Below are 22,819 nucleotides of genomic sequence, written 5' to 3'. Positions count from 1 at the left end.
GCTGCTCTGGCTACCTGTGAGATTCCAGATGTCGGCCTTCACCTTTAAAAACTCTGAGTGGTTTGAAACCCAGTTACCTGAGGCAGTGCCACTCTCCCACTGCCATGACGCCATGGCTGCCGTCAGCAGAGGAATTGAAGCCGAGGCAACCTTACCATAAAAGAGCGGGAGCTGCTGGCATGGCAATCTCCATGAAGGCCTTTCCACTTTGGAACTTGCTTTCCCCATTTTGATCTGCCAGAGCAGCACAGATATATGAACTGTGCAGTTACCTGACAAGGCCCATTTCTTCTCCGAGGGTTTTGGGAAGGAGGTGGTTTGAAGGAGAGGCTTATATGACACACATACACACACACACATCACACTGCTGGAGCCCTAGGGTGCTGTTGTGTATCTACCTTTGATGGAACGAGCACTCTATCAATTGCTATAGAGGTGAATGAGTTGAGATTGCTTATTTTTAACTGGATTGCTGCTAAGCTGTGATATTAATTTTGAAATTTACAAGGGAGGAGTCTGTCCTAAGTTTATGTATTTAAAATATGTGTATATATAAAAGCCACTCTATATAAAGCTGCAACAGCTTCAACAACTGTCTTGGTTACATATGAAGGATTTCACTGAGAACGTGTTCGAGGGAATCAGAAAGCAGAGAAAAGGTCACAAATAAGCACCTTAGGAACAATGAAAGCTTTTCTCCATGCAGCAGTGGGAGAGTTGCTAGAAAAACTGAAAAGGTATTAATCAGAAGTGGCTATAAATCCTCTGGAGTTTTGCTCTTATAAAACTCCTCAGAGAAAGTCTTGAAGGAAATGCAGGTCAAAGCCCAAAAAAGCTCTTGATCAGAGATTGCTGGAGGAAAATCTTCCCAGATGCCGTTTAATAGGCAGCAATCACCCCAGGAGTGGGAAAGCCAAGTACGCTTGAAACATGGTTGCAGTTCCTAATAGGCCTTGTCACACTTAAGGCACTGCAAGCTCCATCCAACGAACAGCTGAAGCTGGCTGGCGATTCATAATGCCAACAGTTTAAAGTTTATTATGATGAAAGCACTTAATGACAGCCATCGCTAGGGGCCCATCATTTATAAAGCTGTGCTGAGTATTAGACATGTAGCATGACCACCAATTTTATGTCACAATTGCTACCATAAAATGACCTTTGGTGATTTTTGCTGCATGTGGTGGACAGCTCTTCTTTCACATTAGTGCTCTGTGGCTTTTCTTTGCAGACTATTATGCTGTCTAAAGCTTATTTGGCACTGTCGTGAGTCTCAACCCTTGTTATTACCCCGAAGGCCTGTCTACAGAAAAACTCTCATGTTCTATTACGGCACTCCAATAATTTACAGTTCTTACCATCCTTAGTTAGTGTAATAATTTAGTGCACATATTCCTTTATTGTTATTCATTTACTAAAAGTTCTTCTGTTTCTATACACTGCACTAGACATCTAACAGGGGGTAACTAAAATATGCATGTTCCCATATTACCAGATATGGATAAAGCGTTTTTATTTTTAATTGTCAATTGAAAAAACCGGTAAGCAAAAGCAGTTGATAATAGTTGTTCTGGGAGAAATCTCCTTAAAACCTTAGGTATAAATGCTACACCTTGCACAAACATGGAACATAATTTCAGTGCATAAGCCACACACATACATTTGCATGTGAACAATATTACTTAATTACATTTCAATTTTTAAACCCGCTTTGTATACTTAGAAGGTGTTTAAATACCTAAGCACTTCACTGTCCTGATGTAAAGCATTACAAGTAAAGTGGTCTGTCCATGCATAAACACCTTTAAGTTGTATATATAATTTTATAAATGATATAAAATCTGTTTCTAGTCCATGAAAAAAATCACACTAGCATGGCACACTGCAATTTTGGAAGGATTTAAAATACGTGATTTCTGCTGGTACCTACTGTATTGGGTTTTACATAAAGCTTTTTTCAATAAGGTAAATTGTTACATGACAAACTCATCTTCCACCATTATCATCTGCTGTTTGTGTTTAACAACAGGAGTCCTGGTCTAACAAAACTGTTGTAATGGCTGTACAAATTACTCAGCTGAAAGCTTTTCACCAAACCAAACAGTATTAATCAGCAGTTCTTATGAAGGTGCTAATTAAAAACAATTTTCTTCCTCAGTTTGCAATACTAAGCCATCTTCATTTGCACAGTTTCCAATATAGAGCTACTGTATACACTCACACTTCAGGGCTTCTATTAACTATTGAATCTCCTATTACCTATTTTATTACATTCCTGTCTCCCAAGTTTACAGGCTTGTTGACATTTTAGAAGTCACAGCATGATATGTTTAATCATTTTAAAAGTACATTAATTGAAGTCAGAGAAAAAAATAACAGCCTCTTAGAATTCATGTGCTATCAGGGCACAAAGCAAATAGAATGCTAAAATCTATTCTTTGCTAGTAACTTGGCATGCTGAAACAAAATTTTAGAGCTAAAGGAGGCATATGTCTAACAGAGCACCCTTTTTGTTTTGTTTTAATAAGCCATCTTTTACAATTGTTATTGCATTGATTTAATATCAGTATCAGCAGAAAAAATTCAGCAAATGTAAGTTTATTTCTTTTTCAAATATTTGTTATTTATTAAAGTACTATGCTAACAAATGTTGCTGTTCCACCGTTGTTGGCCACAACAGCTCTTTGTGTTTGGGGGCCTTTGCATCTGTTGAGTTTAACCTAGATTCATGGGTTAAAATGTATCTTCTCAGGCTGTGGAATGCCATCTGGACTACTGTTTGTGCATCTTCCCTCTACCTTCCACACAGATTACACTCGCGAAGGATAATGAAGATCCAACTTCCCTGTTCGACATAGATGGAAAACGTCCACTGCTGATCCAGCCCTTACAATGTGTTAGGCTTTTTGGCAGTAATCCAGCTGCTAACTAAGCAAAAAGCTTGAAAAGGCTAAATGTTTTTAAAATGAAAAAAGTGTTTTAGGAAGTTTGTTACATTCAGCTATTTGAAGAAAAAAACCACTGGTCAGAGAGGAAAGGAATATTCTGGTTAAGACACAGCCGTGAGACTCAGAAAATCTGGGTTCAGTTCTGGACTGTGTCACACACTTGGGTCTCCGTAGCTTTGGGCAAGTCATTTAACCTCGATGTACCTCAAATCCCCCATCTGCAAAATGGGGAATAATGATATTTTCTTTCTCTCACCCTTTATTTATTTAGGTTGTGCACTTGTCAGTGTACAGATTGGCTCTTTAGGTTTGAACAGTGCCTAGCATTGTCCCCACTCTTGGTTGGGATCTGTAAGTGCTATCGTAACACAAATAATAACAACAAAAGCTAGCATTTGAAACCAACCTTGTCAATCCGTTCAAATAAGTTGGTCAATTTAGGACAGGCCTCAGGCTGTTGAAATATGGCAGTGAAGAGCTGTCGCTATCTTAATCAACCATTGAATCTAATACCGGAATCAACAAGTTCAGAATGACAAATTCTGCCCCTGCCAATTCTGAGGGGAAAAAACCTACCAGATATGGCTACTCTCCACATAAATCACTTCTACAGCATCTTCCAACTGAGGTTCTTAAAGCACTTTGGAAGTAATGATTGATTCAGCTTAGCCACTCCTCACTCCCCATTCTTAAAGATGAGAAGTGAGAGGCACCAAAAGATGAAGGCTAAATCATTCATTTACAATTTGCCCCGTATAAGGGGAGGAATGTGGCTGCTACTCTCTTGCTTCAGGATGAAATGCTCAAGGCCTTGGCCAGTAGCAGATTACTACTGGTCGCTTCCCCCTCATGTTAAATTAGTGGTACTGGTTGGCATGCTGAGGAGGTGGAGTAAAGGTTCTGCCTACTCTCTGCCCTTAGGAACAATGAAAGCTTTTCTCTATGTAGCAGTGAAGGGAAGCTGCAATTGGCATGAACCACTTGCTTACCCATAAATTGCCAAGCTCAAGGTCTAGAGAGGCTGCACAGGATGTTACTCCCCCTTCCGTCCCAACACAGGCATGTCAGACAGGCCACCCTATTTGACCCGCCCAAGGCCACACAGAAATTTTATAACTAAGCTGGTATCAGTTATAACGTTTCTTGACTCCTCATCCATAAGACCATCCTTCCTCACAAATTTGCTCCCCTCCCTTAAAGCTTTATTTTTACATTCTATCAAAATGTTAACGAAAAGATTGGCATCATAACCTTTCACGCATAGGTGCTGGAACTAGGAGTGCTGGAGGTCCTGCCTCACCCCCTGGCTTGAAGTGGTTTCCATCCTATACAAGGTTTACAGTTTGGTTCAATGGCTCTCAGCACCCCCACTATGCAAATTGTTCCAGCACCCCTTCTTTCAGGTACCCTGGTCAAGATCTCCTATGCAAATACAGATATATTACATACTTCGGATGAAGTGGACTTTTCTTTCATGTAAGCAGCTATTTCTTTTCACATTTCATAGTCTAAAGATTATAGCTGACTGCCAGGGAACACAAAAACATTCCCATTGCAACAGATTCTGATATGACAAGGATCACAAGTAGCCATTTTAATCTGATTACGGAGGAAGAAGCGATCTCCATCAGAAGTTCATTATATATGTAAAGGAAAACTTACATCAGTCTAATGACCACACTGCACCTTTAAGTGGGGGGTGAGGGTGGAGTTTTCTGGCTTGCTGGGGAAGAAGGAATAGTGCTTTATGGCTGGTAGGGGGAGCATAGCTCAAAAGCTACAGCAAAAGGGGGCATGGGTCATCCCTGACGCATCCCTAGGGACTGGATTGAAAAGGGGCAAGCCTGGTGAGAGAAGCCCCTTTTTCCCAGGTCAGGCGGAGCAGCACCCACCCTCCATCCTCTTGGAGGTGGTGAGGACCTGCTATGGTCATCACACTAGCTGCTCCTTTCTCCGTAGGCTAGGAAGGAATTTTTCCCTCACCACCAGATTGCCCAAGGTGGAGTGGGGCTTTTTTCACCTTCCCCACAGCGGGTTCGGGAGGGTCTTTGTTATGGTGAGTAGGGAAGAGAGTTAGGCTATGATTTTGCAACTCACTATGTAAGTGTGGGGCAGCTGTGCAGTGCAGATACTCCATAGAGAAGGAATTCAGTGACCAGATAAATGTCCTGGTAAATGACTTAAAGGAGATGCTGGTTAAAAGAGTGGAATGGGGCGAGGGTTGGGGATCCTATGACTGGTACGGCAGGGAGCCAACCCCCTTTCTTATAGCCCACCTTAACTTTTGTTCAAGTGGTGGCGGGGGGATGGTAAGATCCCAGGCTGGGGACCTGGATGGAAAAAGAGAGGAGCTGGCAGAAGCTCTCCCAGGCAGATGTTGAAATGATCATGTAGTTAACTACACTGTACACTTTTATCTGCTGGGTAGTCCCAGACTATATCAAGTGTCTCCTGTCCTTCTTTCAGTATAGCCGGAAAACATTCCCATTGGCTGCCAAACATAACAAAGGAATAATAATACTTAGTATTTAAACCATGCTTTTCATCTTCAGAGTGCCTTACAAATATCAGTTACGCAATCCTAATATTCCTTTAAAGAATGACGCAATCTGTATCACATTAAAAATACAGTTAAAGCAGGACACATACAGGACTTTGACACATTTATTTTTAATAAGCTTCTTTTGGTGACCTATGAACATAACTTTCTTTAAGCAGAGATCTTTAGCATCTTAATTAAAAAATCATTGCCTTTTTATTAAAATTTGAGAAATCAGAAAGTGTTTCCAGTCAACGGTACCTTCTAAAGACAGTAAATCTGAGAGATGTCCTTTACAAAACAATGCTTAAAATACACACACAAGAAACCCCTCCAATTGTATACCTTTACAGTACAGATTTTGAAATTAACAAATATTTAACCTAATACTGACAATCAGTGGAAAATTACAAATTAGGGGCCCAATCCTATAAACTTTTAGGCACATGAGTAGCTGTACTCACTGTTGAGCTACCGGGTGTAAGTGTTCACAGAATCAAACCCCAGATGTGTTCTTTGGTAAAACTCCATCAAGTACACTCTTAAAGGAAGATAGCCAGCACCTAGTGCAACAGCTTATTCTAACACTACAGACAGTTTTTTTAAAAAAAGCAATAACTAGCTGTTCATTTTAGTAAACTTGCTTATTCCCTGGAGGAATAAAGAACAAAAATGCCATTTCCAATGACAATAGTTTTATTTCTGGCAACTATATGTCTTTATTAGATTATATTGTAGAGAATATTCTCAAGCCCTTCTTACAAAGGCAGAGAGGATCTACATATTTTCATATTTCACTATGTCTTTGGCTTTTCTTTGTTGGTTACAAAGATTTCCTTGTATCCATTCCTTAGGGAAAACATGTCCTTTGCTGTATGTCCAAACAGAACAAAAACTGATGAAAAGTATCTTTACAACAGCCTTAAATATTCCTAAATGCTCCTTATTTCTTATCAGAAAATATTCTTCTATCAAGAGTTTGAACATGAAACCCACAACATCCATAAAGGAGATCTACTGCTGAACTACTAGGATAAATGGCTGGTTTGCATTGCCCCTGGTCTTTATCTAATACGGAGAATAGACTGCTGTTTTATCAAAAGAGGAATAAATTGCTGTTATTGTGATGTTAGCCCATCACTTGGCATTGCAATTCAAGTTTTTGTGAGAAAGAAATGTATGATCTAACTGCGACTTGACCTATGCCTTCTGAGATCCATCTAGGTGCTCTAATGGAGCAGAAAAAGTGTTGATTACAAGGACATGCAAACTGGTGGGGAAAAAATTTGTTTGAGGATAGTCCTGAAGAAAAAAGAACTTGTATAAGCTAGTGGTTTACATATAGCTCAGTTTGTTAAATGTGAGAGGAAGAGAATTGACCAAATGTAATTGTTTTAATGTATTTCAATAGGAAACTGCACATTTAACAATACTAAGTATCTGATTGGGGTTTTTTACCATTCTAAAAGTGTTTTGGTTAAAGAGATTGTGCTTAAAGATCCAGCTTGCTATTTCAAGAAATCATTAGAACATATTATTAAACCATTAGAAAAGAAGAATATGATCATGTTTCTTTGTAGGAAAGCTGTCCTCTCTCAGTGCTATATTAAACATTTACAAAACATTGTGTATTGTGAATCACAGTATATCACAATACACACCCAATTTGAATAAGATGATTGTTTGATTGCATTAAAAGAAAATTCCCTAGTTGCCATAGCGTTCAGAATGTCTTAGGACAAGATCTATTTTTAAAGAGAGGTTTGTAGAACAGCAGCAGTTAGATTTTAGTCCTGATAAAGGCTCACTTTTCATTCATAGTCAGAGCCTAAATGTGCTCTTCTTGTACCTAACCAGATAATAAGCACTCAGCACACTCCCCCTTCTTGACACAACACACTGAGACTAATCACACATAATTGGAGAGGAGGAGCAGAGGGCTGGGCAAGCTATTGTGTCCAAAGGACAAATGGTCAGTTTATGAGGCTTTTGTCCAATGCATAATTTCTTATATATCTACAGTGGTAAAAAGTACTCTGCTGCAAAAAAAAAAAAAAAGAAGAAGAAGAAAAAAAAAAGAAAAGAAAAAAAAGAAATCACCAAAACAAGTTAGAACATTTCAATTTCGCATGGATAGAAAAATCAACAGGGAAAATTCAAGAAAGGCAAAAGAAAAATCTATGAGGTGACGTGTGCACTTTTTAAAGGAAAACTTTAAAGAGGAAACTATTTGCTCCCTAACTGAATGAGAAAGCTTTAGCACTTTCAACTGGTCAAATACAACCACAAAGCATATGATGTATGTGTTTTCAAATACAAACAAAGAAATCATGTTTAGAGAGATTAACAAACATGCAAGCTGAAAGGCATGAGAGAGAAGGAAAACTAGCTGTAGAGCTTTGTAAATATATGCATGTCGTTTTTTTAAGGTGGAAATATAATTGAGAAAAACTAAGTTCCTAAAATGACATACAGAAAGTCTCACAAGGTTTCATCACTGCAATAAATGAAACAAATTTTCCTTATCATATTTTATGATAGCCACTCAGAAAAAATAAATCACACACACACATAATTAGTTTTCATTTGTCCTTTTTAAAAAAAATGATTTCATCTTCTATTCATGTTTGGTTAAAACAAGAAGAAAGGGATAATGGATGTTTTCTTCATATGTATCTTTTTCTTCTTTTTTCAACTGCAAATAAAAAATGGAACAAGTAAGCAAACCAGTGTTAACACATTTTTAAACTACTGACACAAAATGATGTTTACTTCTTAGCTAACTATATTTCTTAATGTGAACAATATTACAACTGATTAAACAGCTTAAAACCTCCAAAAACCTTAATGTCAAATACTATCACAGTTACAGGATTGTATATCAAAATAGTTATCACAGGTTTGTAAGTGCATTTTTCCCAACTGGGGAAGAAAAAGTGGCATGTTGCTTATAAAAATGTCTGAGTTATATATTCACAAATTACTGCATTACTCAATTAATTAAACCAGATTCAAATGAGATTTAGGGTCTGACTTAAATCCACAAAGCAAGGACATTCAGAATGAAGGCTGAAACTTCATCCTTAACCTACCCCGTAGTGCCTCAGTATTGCAGCAGATTTAGTATTTAAGATCACCAACTGTTTGGGGACCCCTGTAATACCTTGACACAACAGGAAGGTTTATATGGGCCTAAGCCATTTCAAAGGCTATAATGCAGCTTCTGATGGTTTTATTTATTAATGATGTGCAATTCAAAAATTCTTTTACTAATACAGAATTATAGCAGCACCAGTAATTAGAGCAGAACCATTTGCACTGCTAGGACTAGGTTATCTGAGCGTTTCTGATACATACTCAAAATATTTTTTTTAATTATAAATGTGTGTTCAGGCAGTTGACTAGAATGGCTTATTCAGCTAAAGTTATTCTTGTAAATACATTTAAAATATATTAATACATATTATACTGATAAATGAACTATTCTCCCATAAACGATTCTCCCCAAAATATTACCTTTTATAAGTTTTTATAAAGGTTTTATAAAGTTTAAAAAAGTTAAATTTTTATCATTTGTTTAAATACAATGTCAAAGGGGGAAAATGCAAAAATGTGCATTTAATACTGACACAAATTAGAAAACATAAGAAATACCAGATTAAAGATCAATACGGTTCTTAATCAAAATTGTTATGCCTTTTTTCTCCATGGAATGGATTAAGGATTTTAGTTGGTCTATGTCACACAATTACTAAAATTATTTCACCAAAGGTCCTTTACATAGCATATTCTTCAACTCTGACATGTCTCAGTGTAAGCTACTGTCCATGAGCAATTAACACACTTTTCCTTTTTCATAGTGGAACATAAAACTGATCTATTCTTTAAATTCTAATCCACTTTACTAAGAAGTGTTTGAGTATAATTACTAAAGTAATGACAATCTGCTTCCCAAGATCTTTAACTTTACCACAGGTGGTTCACTTTGTTTGCACAGGATTACTCATCAATTTCACAGTATCCTGGCAGCTTTTACTCCAGCAAACTATACATTTTATTCAGAGCATAGAGTTTTATGAACTCCACTATTTCATTAAGACAGAAATCCAGCAAAATTAGTCAACAGATTTTCTTTAACAAAAGCAGAATGAATGGGATACATCCGCTAATTTCTCTCTCTTGAACCTTTCTCTTTTACTTGTTGGAATGGAAGAGCAGCACCCAAATATATATTTGGACTGGGGGAGGATAGTACAGCTGAATAATTTCCTGGAGGAAGGAAAAGGTAAATACTACTATTTCTATGCACTTCCTTTAGACTAGTTTTGTGTTAGTTGATCCACTTAACTACATCAAGTACAGTAATACATAGGATGAAGAATTCTCTATACAGGAAAGCCCCCAGAGTAATATATAGGCTAAATAAATCTTGTTTGGGGATGTGACAGAAACCATATGCCCCCATGCTACTTTTAACCTGGATTCTATAGTGACCTCTGGCGGCCAGCATAGAGGATCCGTTACAGTATTTAATCAGAGTCCAGATGCACCTCAACTCTCAGAAGAGACAGGGATGCTAAATAAATAAATAAAAAGCCACACGGAAATATATTATAACCTGTAACACAGTGTAAGTGGAAATGTAAGGTCAGAGTACTAAAAACACATACAAAACAGTTTGAAAATACCTGTTTCAATATGAAATGTTATGCATTGTAAGAGTAATTCCATTTACCAAGGTTGCACATCTGTGCCCAATTAATGAGTATAATTTTGTGAAATGAAAAAGCACCTTTTTATACAAATGAACAAAAAGCAAATTGTGAATAAAACAATTTTTCAATTTTGTAGGCAAAAACAGTGCCTACTAGGACTGAAATAAATTACATAGCTGCTATTAGCAGCATTGTGCTTTACCTCATAATTGGATGTAACACGCTCAGACCTACAGGGTGAATAGCAGCAGCAGGAGTTTACCCTTTACAGTATCCACTGTTTACTGTTTACCCTTTACAGTATCCACAATTATCAACAGCACACCGTACAGATTATAAGCGCCAGCCACTTGTAATGTGGCATTTTGAATAGATAAGCAGAGGTGCAATGTGACCATTCTTTTGACATAATGTCCTGAGCTCATGTCACAGCCTTTCCAAGTCTGTTTTCATTATATACACAACAACATAGTTTCTAGGAAGGAAAAGCTCCTGAAACTTTGGGGCGAAAAGTGATTGAAATATAGATACATGCAAATGAGATAGTATAAAAGGCTGAGAATATTTTTATTCACATTTAAAGTTAATATTTCCTAAGGCATATCATTATAGAACATAAATTATATACTTAATATTCTCAAGGTGACATAGTTATGTACCAACTAGCCTGAATATAGGTAAAAAGTATTTGTCTTTCTTTGCAAGTACAAATTAAAAAAACAATGTTTCAGAAACATACCCCTACCTTATGCTGTTTGCCTCCTGAACAGGCTGATTCCGTGATGTGGGTACAATTTAACTAAAGCACTGGCATAAAGTGTAGAATGGCACAGTTTTGATTACAGGCTTGCTTTTTAACGGAAATAAAATTTCACAGCTAACAATGAGAGGTGAAAAGTTTAAGAGGCAAAGCTGTTCCTCCTGATCACTGACTGTTAATCAGCTTCATGGGTGGTTGCCTAAATCTGTGGAGATTTTTTTTTTTTTTTTTTTGTTACTTGCTCTACTGCCAAGATTGTAACTAATTTTTCCCCCTGTTGTAGGAGGAGGGGTGAACAACTCCCCATAGAAGGCAGCTGTGTATGAGTGACATGAGGCACTAATACAGAGGGCAAAATTAAAATTCATGAATCTCTTCATGACCATTTGTGTAACAAGATTAAGACGGGACAGCAGAAAATAGCTGCATTATCAGGCTTCTTACAGTTCTCCAGCTGGTTACGCTCTATTCCAAAACAGTAGGGATAAGAGGATAACATGAAGCCTGAAGGAAAACGCCTATCCTTCATTTGGGAGCAAACTCATCCTGGGAAAGATGAGGTTTGGAAGGAGACACATGTGAAGAAAACTGATTCCTGCTAACCATGCAAAACTTTTAAACTGTACTTTTAAGCATGAATGTAAAAATACAACAAAGGTTCAAGTGACAAAAAGAACATCAGTTCAATTATTGGATCAATACTCTGCAAAAATGTTTGCTTCTTTAAAACAGAGTGTTTTTGATTTACATGGAGATAATTAACAGTTTTTTTCTGGCTCGTCATTTCTCTATAATATACTCTGTCTTCAGGAAGATGCTTATTAATCTACCACACCCTCCAGGGCCTTTTTTTTAATGGTCTTGTCTAAATTATGGGAGAGATTTACCCATATTTTGTGTGAAAATGAGCACTGAATTTTAGGTTTTCTTAGATTATAAAAACTAGAAAAGTAAACAACCAAGTCTTACTCTCAGCTGATATAAATCAGCATAGCTCTATCTGGGAATCTGGCCCACTGTATACAATATTTTATAACTATACACTGTCATTTCAGTATATATTCTGTGAAATGTAACTGTGTTTGCCTTCATTTATTGCACGCAAGGAGACTATGTTCCCATTTGCTCAGGTGACACGATGCACCATCTTGCTAGAGGCAGCACTGAAACCCGAAGCAGTTGATATTCTTGTCCTCTGAATGAAAAGGAAGCAAAAATCTGTTTGCTATTTGTAACTACTGCACTGTAAAAGATAAACAATGCTGTCTTAGGGCCAACTTTTGCACTCTCTCCCAGAGCTTAAGGAAGACAGAAATACAACAGATGTATCATCACATTTCCACTGAGTTAGGAGACTTGGAAAGCCAAGAGGCTTGAAGGAAGATTCCACAGCTCTCTCTGTACTATATTGCCAAGCTCTATACTAGCTCTCATGGGCATGCAGGAGGTGTGGACCTTGTCTCAAGGTGAACTACATAGATCCACCAGACCTCCATCTACAGGCTGACCCAGTGGCCCTGGCCAGGTTGCACAGGCACTCCCAGCCTTGCCTCCAATTTTGAGCATGAGTACATGGGGGTGGGACGAGAGAGAGGAGAGGAGGATGAATTTCATCCCTGAACCATTATGTAATTCCCTACACAAAGCCCTTTGGCAGAGAGGCATTTTGTACTTAGATATCATGATGACAGAAAGAGAGATCAGGATTTGGACATCAGCAAATACTGAAGAGGCCCTCTCTTAAATAGCACAAAAATGTGCAACACAAGAAGTGCATTAAAAAAAAAAACCAGTTTGGAAGTTTATATTTCTTATGTTTTCAAATGAGGTTAAGACACCCATAATTTAAAAAATAATAATAAACAAAATATTATTCTTGTGTCTAGCCTGTGGCACGAGGTAGAGCACATATTAGAATGCACCCATGCAGTGAAATGTCCCTAGGATTTTCTTTCCTCACACCAGAAGAAAAGGAAAGAGAGATAAAATATGTTTGCATTTCACGGCGGAATAAAAAAGTCACTTCATTTGTGAGCCAATTGCTGGGTGAAGATACCAAGAGCTCTTTCTCCCAGATGTCCTGGCTGGAGATCTGGGTGCAGGGAGCAAAGGGAGAAAAACTATGCCCACCATGAAACAACGGGAGAAAAACTGCATCCCTTTCCAGGGGACGACGGAAGAAAAAGTGCTAGTTGATGGCTGGGAAGGATGACCCTGGGCCTGATTTTCTGATCTCATTGATGCTGATGTAAATTAGGAGTAACTCCACTGAAGTCAGTTAAGTTAGCCTGATGTAAAACAGGCTGATGTAAGTGCGACAATAATCAGGCCCACTGCATCGATTTCGTTAAATTATGTGATTTTGTGTATATGTAGCTAGTCAGTTTTGACAGGAGAAGTTTATTAATGTGAAAATTACACAATCAAAGAAAATACTTTGACCTTTTCCTTTAGAATATCATGTGCATATATATTTCTAATATAATCTAATTCCTATGTTATGGTGCAGGGGTACGTATCTAAAACATTTAGCTGTTTTCCCACAAGGAAATCAAGATTAAATTCTGAGAAGGCCTGTATTTTGCATGGGAAATACTTGCAAAACTGTGAGGGGTTAAAAGTAATATCTGAGGTCAAATGGGCCCACCACAGTGGATTTCTTTAAGGTATGAAATAGTGATCTAAAAAATGCAAGTAATAATATGATTTTGATAAGCACTGCTGCATGTGTACTGGAAAATAAGATTCCTAAAAAGTTTTTTATGAAATACCTTCGTTTCTGTGTCCTGTATTACCCTACACCTATAAATAATAAAAAAAGAGACTGATAACAGTAGCTTTATGTAAGTAAGCTTAGAAACCACGCTCAGATAAGTGCTTTTGACCTAAATCTTGTAGTGCCTCAATCTGACATATAACCCCACAACTGTGAAATTCTGTATGAGATTTAGCAGTTTGAAGCTGCCAACTGACCCAGCCATAAAGCAACCAGAGATAAGGATTTAAGTTATGATATGATACAATTAGACATTCACCTCCTATTTATTTCAGTATTTAACCTAGTTAAAAGTTGCAAGCTTTTTATTAAAATGTAAATGTTAGTTTGCCAGATATATATAGGTGACTAACCAACAAATAAAAATAAGAAATGGATCCCATAAATTAGACTCTACTGAATAAAAAGACTGGTTATATAAAAACGGTAAACAGGAGATGCTTCTGTAAAACTCTTCTAGAGAGGCAAAGATAAAGGATGGTTCTACCACACAAAATAATCAGATACCAAATAGCTGTTCAGAAACAGCACACCTAAGGAGTACTTTAATCAAACATTTAGGTTACCTGCCAAAAGGACCATGATCTCTTCAAAATGCAATGCGGATTAAAGTGTTATCTAACACAAGCAGAAAACTAACCTTGGAGTGGAAGTTCGAAATATGTTCATCATAATTTTCATGTCTTTGGACAGAGAAACCAGCTTTTTCAGCTAGATTGCAAAACTGGTTTAAAGTATTCCCTCTGAGTGGAGCAAATACCATTGCTTTCCCCTAGAACATTAAAAAGAGAATTTACACATTTTTAAAATTGGAAGAGAACCAGATATAACATACCCTGAGTAATCTTTTAATATATTCCTGCTGAAAAAGTAATTTTTCCCTGGGAAAAGCATTTATATACTATTCATAAATCTAACTGTTCAGAATGTGCATGATTTCTCTGATTAAAGGACTGCAAAATAGAAGGCCGCAAATAAACATTTTAATCCGAAAATGGCCAATTGCAATAAGTTTGATCCTTTTCACACAATACCTGTTACTCTATGTTATTTAAATAAAACACAGAAAAATCATTTATCACATACATACATTGCAAAATCCATCTGTTTGATTGCACTGGCAAAATCCATCTGTTTGATTGCAAGGCATCATACAAACACCGGGATTGATTTTCCTCTCTCTTATATCTGGTTAAATTAAGAATTACAACAGTGTAAAACCAGCAGAAGTTAGAGGAGAATCAGACTCAATCTTTGTATAAAAATACGTACTTTACATCACCTGTGCACCTCAACAATTTGGCCCAATATCTGCAAATCATATTTCAAACACAGCTTACTGTTCATACAGAGAGACAAGATCGGTGAGGTAATATCTTTAACTGGACCAACTTTTGTGGGTGAAAGCAGCAAACTTTCAAGCTTATATAGAGCTCTTTTTCAGGTCTTGGAAAGGATCTCTAGTCCCCAGGACCTTTCCCAGACCTGAAGAAGAGCTCTGTGTAAGCTCAAGAGCTTGATTCAATTAAAAATATTACCTCACTCACTTTATCTCTAATATCGTGGACCAACAAGGCTACAACAAAACTGCCAACAAAAATGTTCATGCACAGAAATGTTGAATCATTCAAGACAATCTGGCCATTTTTCATGTCCGGGCAATACGAGAAGGTCCATTAACTAAATTTTTGTTCATCCTTTTGTATGAAGAGAACACACAAGACTTTACTCTGATGTGATGGATTTTAGACACTCTTCCTCCGTCCCCACAGCAACACTAAATTTTAGTCCAGAGGCTATGACACTTGCTAAAGCATCTCTTGAAATCTTGCTTGCAAAATTAATTCAGATTGGCTCAATATGAATTCTGTCACATGGAATGAAAACTGGCTGAATCACTCTAAACAAATGTTAACATTAAACAACAATGTATTGAATTGAAAGAAGCTATTTAGTTGGGTGCCACAAGGTTCATTGGTAGGTCCTGTTTTATTTAACATTGATACTAATGGGAGGTTAAAGAGCATGTTAATGAAATTCACAGTTGATGCTAAATTGAGAGGTGGGTGCAGTAATCACCAAGGAGACAACGAAATAATAAATGGAGATCTAGATAAGTCAGAAAAATGAACAGGACATAACAAATTGATAGTCAGCTTGAGAAATGTATGCTAGTTATGTCTGGGGGAAAAAGTGGTCAGAACAATTCAAGAGAATGGAAAGATCTTGGAAAGCTGTAACACTGAAAGATACTTAATGGTGATAGTGGACATCAAATTAGATATGTGCTTGCAGTGTAATGTGGCTCATGTAACTTTGAGATGTATAAACACATATTCAGAGACAGCACATCATGGAAATGAAGGTTCTATCTATCTAGACAGCTAAAGTACCTATGTGGCACCTCACATTCTCTAATGTATTTATCCTCTAACACCCTAAGGTATTCCCATTTTACAGAGGGGGGAACTGAAGCACAGAGAGCCGAGGTGACCTGCCCAAAGTCACACATGAAGTCTGTGGCAAAGCAGGGACTTGACTTCAGGTCTCCTATGGACTAGGCTAGTGCCGTAGCCCCTGGACTATTCTTCCTCTCTTTCTACAACTGTAGGCAACCCTGATACTGGATTTTGTTCTGGGAACCACATTATCAGAAACTCGAAGGAGGGTGTAGTGGTGGTGAGGGGAACGGCTGGAGGGACTGATAAATAGTTAGCTAGGCTATGTGACAACTAAGATGAACAAGAACGAGGTCTACAAATATTTAAAGGGTGTAAATACTAAGGAGGGAATTATTTAGCATGGTATGTTAAGACATAAGTAGGAATAAGGGGATGAAATTAGGAAAAGGAATGTTTAGGTCAGATATCAAGGAAACATCCTCACAGTGAGGTCTACAAAACAGTAAATAGTCTCCTAAATTAAGGAGTGACTGCCCCAACTCTAGAGAGAGTTCATATTAGATCTGACAGTGCACTAGAAAATGTACTGTAAGGAATAATCCTCAATCAGCAAACAGATGGGCAAGTAGACCTAAGAAGTCTTTTGACACTTTTTCTATTATTCCATGACTAATAATAAGGTGTAACTGGGTGCAGAGAAAGTCAGTGGAATTGCCCCGGCAAAGTTGAGGTCAGAATATGAGCCCAGATTGTGAAGTAAAACATTAAACAAAAGGAAATGCACAATCAGAGTGAAATGTGCCAAACCTTCCTAACATTTTAGTATCACACGACCCTCTTCAATGTCACACATCTAAATAGTCTTCTCTTAAGGGGGGTCTTCAACTGAAGATCTTCCCACCCTGATAATGCTCCATGTTACAGAAGACAGGGACACCCTTTGGAACTTCTTATCTTCTTGAGGTCCTTCACCATTGGGGTACTGTTTGCAAAGCACTTCCTCCACTCAGGGTCTGAGCCTGCTGACCGCAGAACACGCTAGCTGGCACATGGAAAGAAATGCGGAACCTCTTGTATGGAGGATTGGCCAGAGCCAGGCCCCAACATACTGTTTCCCTCAGCCCACACTCCAGCAATTTTTATGAGAATGCAATACTCACACAATAATGTTATCAGTACAGTTTAAAATTAGACTCAGCATTCTATGAAGACATTCCTTTCACATTCTATGTCAACTAATCCCTTTCAAATTAAATCCAAAAAAACATATTAGAATGAACATACTAGAACTAAACACCATATTAAAAACCTGTCTGAATTGGGTTGAAAAGTTGTACCATACATTAAAACTTCAAAAATGTGAATGACATTTTATCTAAATCATAGTACATTTGACTTTTCAGGCCAAAGCTTCCCCTGGTGTAAATCAGGATAGCTCAATTGATTTCAATGGGTCTATCCCAATTTACTCTATCTGAGCATCTGGTCCTTAACTGATAAATGCTACAACAAATCATTGATTAGGATTATAACTAGAATAATCCCTTCAAAACAAATAGGTATTGTGGTTAATTGCTTTGTTAGACCAATAACAACTTTGTTCTTTGGTCTATTAAAAGGACACTACAATCTTGAAATCTAGGCAACTTAAAAAAATGGGTTAAAAAGTAGCTTCAGATGAAATGACCTGAGCCGTCCTGCTAATTTAAAAAAAAAAAGAAGTTTTTCTCTCTGCTGTTCCTAAACAAAAACAACAATGGGAATTCACTGATCATATAGGGGAAAAAGGGAAATTGGTTAGATGCAAAGACCCCAATTCAAGAAGTGAGTTTAAAGTGAAGCACTTGCTTAAATGTTTTCCTAAATTAGGATCAAAGTGCTAGCAAATGCAAGAAGTGAAAAATTGAAAAAATACTTCCGCCTCTCTAATCTCTTTCAGTTATAATGATTTTAGGTGTTACTGTAATGCAAGCAGATAAAAACAAGACAGAAGTGTGATTTTCAAGATGACTGTCCCTGTAACTAATTACTGGTTTATTTGTCACTAGTTATTAAGGTCCCAAGCCTGCCTGCTCTGTTCAGGCAGAACCTTACACTGACATAGAGTTCCATGGACTTCACTGGGACTCCACAGGAACAGACCATTGCTGGATCAGAGCCAAAATAACTGCAATGTTATAAAGGAAATTTACGAGTCAATAAATGTTCTGACAGTAAAATTAAAAACATATTTCAATGCAAGCAAAAAAAAGTGGTAAAATAAAGCCATTTATTGGCATTAAATTTAAACCTATCAATTCAAAAGAAATTTGCCAACATAAAAACTGAGAGCCTACGGGCTAGTCTACACTGCAAACTAACATCAGCAAAGCTATATCTCTTGTGAGCGAAAAATCCACACCCCTGAGAGATGCAACTATGCAGACCTAATCTCTGGTGTAGACAGTGCAAGGTCAATGGAAGAATTCTTCCCTTGAGCTAGCTATCATTGTCTGGGGAGGTGGACTACAGCCACTGTAGCATTTTAAGTATAGACATATCCTAATTCTCAGTCACACAGTGACCACTTTACACTGCTCTGGCACAGCTAAAGGGCTTTAAAGTGAGTGTAAATGTAATTTATGGCCACTTTACACTGCCAGAGTGTGCAAAGTGACCTTAGTGTAAAGAAGAATTATGCCCTGAGCTAATTCATTTACATTCACAGTGTTTTTAGATATAACCAGGGGTTTGAAATCGTGCAGTAAGTTGTGGTTAGTTTCTGAAGTAAAATATCATAAATTCTACAAGATTCCTGAATTCTTAACAATTCTGCAGCAATGCAGTTTCTTTGGCTTTTCAATATTGTAGCACCCATAAATCTGTAGCTTTTCTTGGTGTACCCTACTTATACCCAAGCCCTCTAAACCAGACTTTGAAAGACAACCTGTTGGTTGCAGTTTAAAGATAGTATTTAAGTATGAATAATGCCAGTTTACATTACATCCTTGGCTTCCAGTGCCTGACATCTGTGTTGCTAAGGAATTGGTGTCACACAGCCACTTGTGAAGTATTCTATTATCAGTGAGAAGTTGGTTATAAAATATGTAGCATTACTGTATGGAACGCAATTTGCTGATCAAACTCCTTCTCAAATTTGTTTCTGGTTTTCCCTCTGCTACAATGTCATGTCCTTCTTATAACTGAATTCCAACAGCAAGGAAATAATTTATTGTATAATTATTATGTGCCCTTGTGCCTTATCTATGACTCTTCATTGTAGTTTCTCATTTCCAAATAGACAAAAGGGACTACCATCTGGATCCAAGTATGGGAAAGGATTTTTGTGAGAGTTTATGGTTTATGTTAGTCTATATGGTTTATCATCCAAAAACTATGGATTTTTTTAAACATTCTCCTTCCCACCCCATGGAATCTGCTGGTATTTCTTGACAATATTAAAGTTGTCCCAGAATGCATCATTCTGTGAATGATTGATACCATGAATCTTCTAATATAAGTATTATCAAAGAATGAGGGATCTTGGGATGTGTTTAATGAACCAGGAAGTGCCAGGGGATTTCATAAATGGAGGGAAAATAATTTTTCTAAAAGGTAAATTAGGATTTATTGCTTATGCTGAATTCCCCCTCCAGTCAGCTTAATAGGGATACCCATATTTTGTGCTTACCTCAATTTTCATTTTAGCTTTATTGTCCATTATTCTCCCTGAAGTCCTTTATTAAAAGTTATAGAAGGAATGATGTGATGATACATGGCTTAACATACAACATGAAACTCTTGCATCTCTGATTTGTGCTGCTGGTTCACCTGGACACTATTAAAGATGGTTCTTATTTTCCATGTTGATGTAATTCTGGCTTGAGTCTTTATCAGCTTGGCCACACATAAACTTTTAAGTATACAGTGGTTTTCTTGGTTGAAACAGACTAATTAATTTAAGGGACTTAAGAGAAAGGGTAATACTGAACTTAAAGAAAATCTGTGAAATTCCATGGTAGCTAGTGCATAAGACTTATATTTTAGGGCTACAATACTGATGAAAGAATTTTAGGGCTACAGTACTGATGAAACTACATATTTTAGGGCTATTATAACTGATGAAAGAATTAATTGTTCATTTTGTTTTTCTTTTCATGTAAATAACATTGTTTAGAATGATGACTAAGTCAAGCATGTAAGCACATGCTTCTGTTCTTCCCTATGCAGCATGTGTAAAAGTCCCATTGGCTCAATGGAATTTGAGATTTCACGTAAGTGCTTTGCTGAACAGGAACGGGGTTAAGTACATGCTTAAATGCTTTGCTGAACTGGACCCATCATGAGTTAAACCTCACAACATCCCTTTGAGGTAAGTAGTGTTATCCCCATGTTATACATAGGAAACTGAGACACAAAGAGAGAGGTTAAGGGATACACTGTGACCAGAACCTAGGGAAGCAGGGGAAAAAGAGCTCCTGCCCCTTACTTTGTACACCCATGCAGGGACCAGACACTAAGGCTAGCAATGCTAGCTTCCCCGGAAGGGGAAGGGAGAGGACAAAGCAATGGTCCTTCCATGCCACCAACAGATCTGGCCTCACTAGGTAGAGAGTGCTCATATTACAGCCAGTCCAATGGTTTCACTGTGATCACATTCCTCCTTTGCTCCTGGACACACAGCCCCACTGGTTTATATGCAGTACAACGATTTAGTCCTAAGTGACTTGCTCTAGGCCACTGAGGAAGTCTGTGGCAAAGCCAAGAATAGAACCCCAGTCACTCTTAGACGTGAATGGGATTACTTACGCGACTAAAATTATTCGCTTTCTTATGTCTTATCAGGTTTTTGTCTATGTGTCTATTTTTTAATAGAAGAAATTGGTGTAATATGAAAAAATAAGCAGAATAGAGTTTTTAAAATACAGTTTAGAAAAAGCCTTGTTCACATGCATTGGTTTTCATGTTAAAATGGGAGGTTTCTCTTATGGAAGATTAGCACGTTAAATGCAAGCAGTTAGATCATGTTTTGAATGCCTATGGAAAGCATTCACCATATATATTTTATATTGTAGAATTAGGGCTTTTAATTCTTGAGATTAAAGTTTATTTTAAGTATATGCATATTAATTCCTCCTTTTGATTCTGCGTCTTCATAGTTTAGTATAACAGTCTGGTAGATTAAGCTTTTATATATACAGAGCAATTTCCTCACCCACATAAATAAATGTAGAAATGTGTGTAGCATTTCATACAGTGCTTCGCTTTAATTTTCCCTAACATTTATAATATGTAAATACATGGCTTATTTCATGAAGAAAACAAGTTGTGTGCTATAGATATATTTAAGGGTTTTATTCATTTAATATAAACAGAAATGAAAAGAAAAATGTTCCTTCACAATAAATATATACACAGTGGCAAAGGTTACTCTTGAAGGGATTATAAATGACAGAAGCTAACATAAAAACTTTCAATATTATACTTTTACTTTAATATGAAGACATTGTTATCAAAGGAAAATACTCAAGAAACGCTTTGATAAAAATAATCTCATGCTATCTTTGAAGCGGTTTCATTTATTTTACTACCCACTGTGTTCCTTATCAGAAGGCCAAGTATAAGAAGTTTCCTAGTTTATGATTAGGAAAGAATCTGATAGATTAGAAGACTCAATTGAAGTTGGACATAATAAGTATTAAAGTATTACATGACATTAATCCTGCCATTCCATTACTCCCTCAATCATTGTGCACAGACTAATTATTCTGAAGCCAGTGTTCAGGAGAAAATAGAAACATACTTACACTGGGTTGGAGTAATCTCTTTATTGCATCAACAAGGCTAGCTCTGTACCGGTCCAGAAACAGGCTGACATTGAGAAGAGAACAGAATCCAGATTAAAATGGGTTTTCAATTCTAATGATACTAATGCAGATAAATACAAGGCTAATTACGTATGTTTACACAATACTGAAAAGGAGGAACTGAGATCTAAATTGCCTTCCAATTCATGTACTTTTTAATAGAAAACAAACAAACAAACAAACAAACATAACTGAAGCTTGCAATAAATGTTATCTAAAGCTAAAGCCAAAATATTGGCATGAAAGAGTTCTTTATGTGACAGGAATTCACTGATCATATACGCTTGTCTTTTAATAGCTAGGATATCAGAAATCAGGATCAATATACTGTAATGCAAGGTTAGCATTTCACATGCTCCTTTGTATAGAAAGGTCTGACTACCAAGTAGAGGGTTGGTTTGTTTTTTAAGTTTACTCTACATTGCATTTAGTGTCCTACTCATGGGTTTTCCCCCTTTTCTTTTAAAATATTTATAGTCAGTTTATTTAATTTATTTATTTATGCTACAGTAGCTTCTAGAGGCCAGGGCCCCATTGTGACAGGGACTGTTCAAATAGAGCAAAGAGAGTCAGTGCAGAATTGTCATATCTCAAGACTGGAGTCTTCTATTTATCCACAGAATGGGTACAGAAAAGACAGCTTCCCCAAAAGGTGCTACCAATGTGCTTCAGCACTGTTCTGGAGGGACTACCCCTAAAGCTGAGACGTACTTCATTCTGCATGCCCATTAATTCATTAGCATATGTGTTGAGACAGCCAAAAAGGGTGCTAATCACTCATATTGGATATCTGTAGATAGCTGTGTATTAGAGATGAACTGAGACTGCAAGTG

General features: G+C 37.2%; 1 protein-coding gene across 1 annotated transcript in view; it reads right to left on the bottom strand.

Moving 5' to 3' along the window:
- Positions 1-5,647: 5,647 nt before the first annotated feature.
- The window catches only part of CAMKMT (calmodulin-lysine N-methyltransferase), a 341,515-nt gene continuing 324,343 nt past the window's right edge, over positions 5,648-22,819 (bottom strand). The window contains exons 9-11 of the mRNA XM_077813858.1: positions 21,927-21,990; positions 14,379-14,510; positions 5,648-8,182 (exon numbers count right to left, since the gene is read on the bottom strand). Coding sequence (XP_077669984.1) covers positions 8,105-8,182; positions 14,379-14,510; positions 21,927-21,990 — 274 coding nt within the window. The 3' untranslated portion in view covers positions 5,648-8,104. The remainder of the gene's footprint in view (positions 8,183-14,378; positions 14,511-21,926; positions 21,991-22,819) is intronic.

Source organism: Eretmochelys imbricata, chromosome 3 (assembly GCF_965152235.1).
Source record: "Eretmochelys imbricata isolate rEreImb1 chromosome 3, rEreImb1.hap1, whole genome shotgun sequence".
Taxonomy (NCBI): Eukaryota; Metazoa; Chordata; order Testudines; family Cheloniidae; genus Eretmochelys; species Eretmochelys imbricata.
Note: the sequence above shows the minus strand (reverse complement) of the source record. Positions and strands in the feature narration are given on the sequence as shown.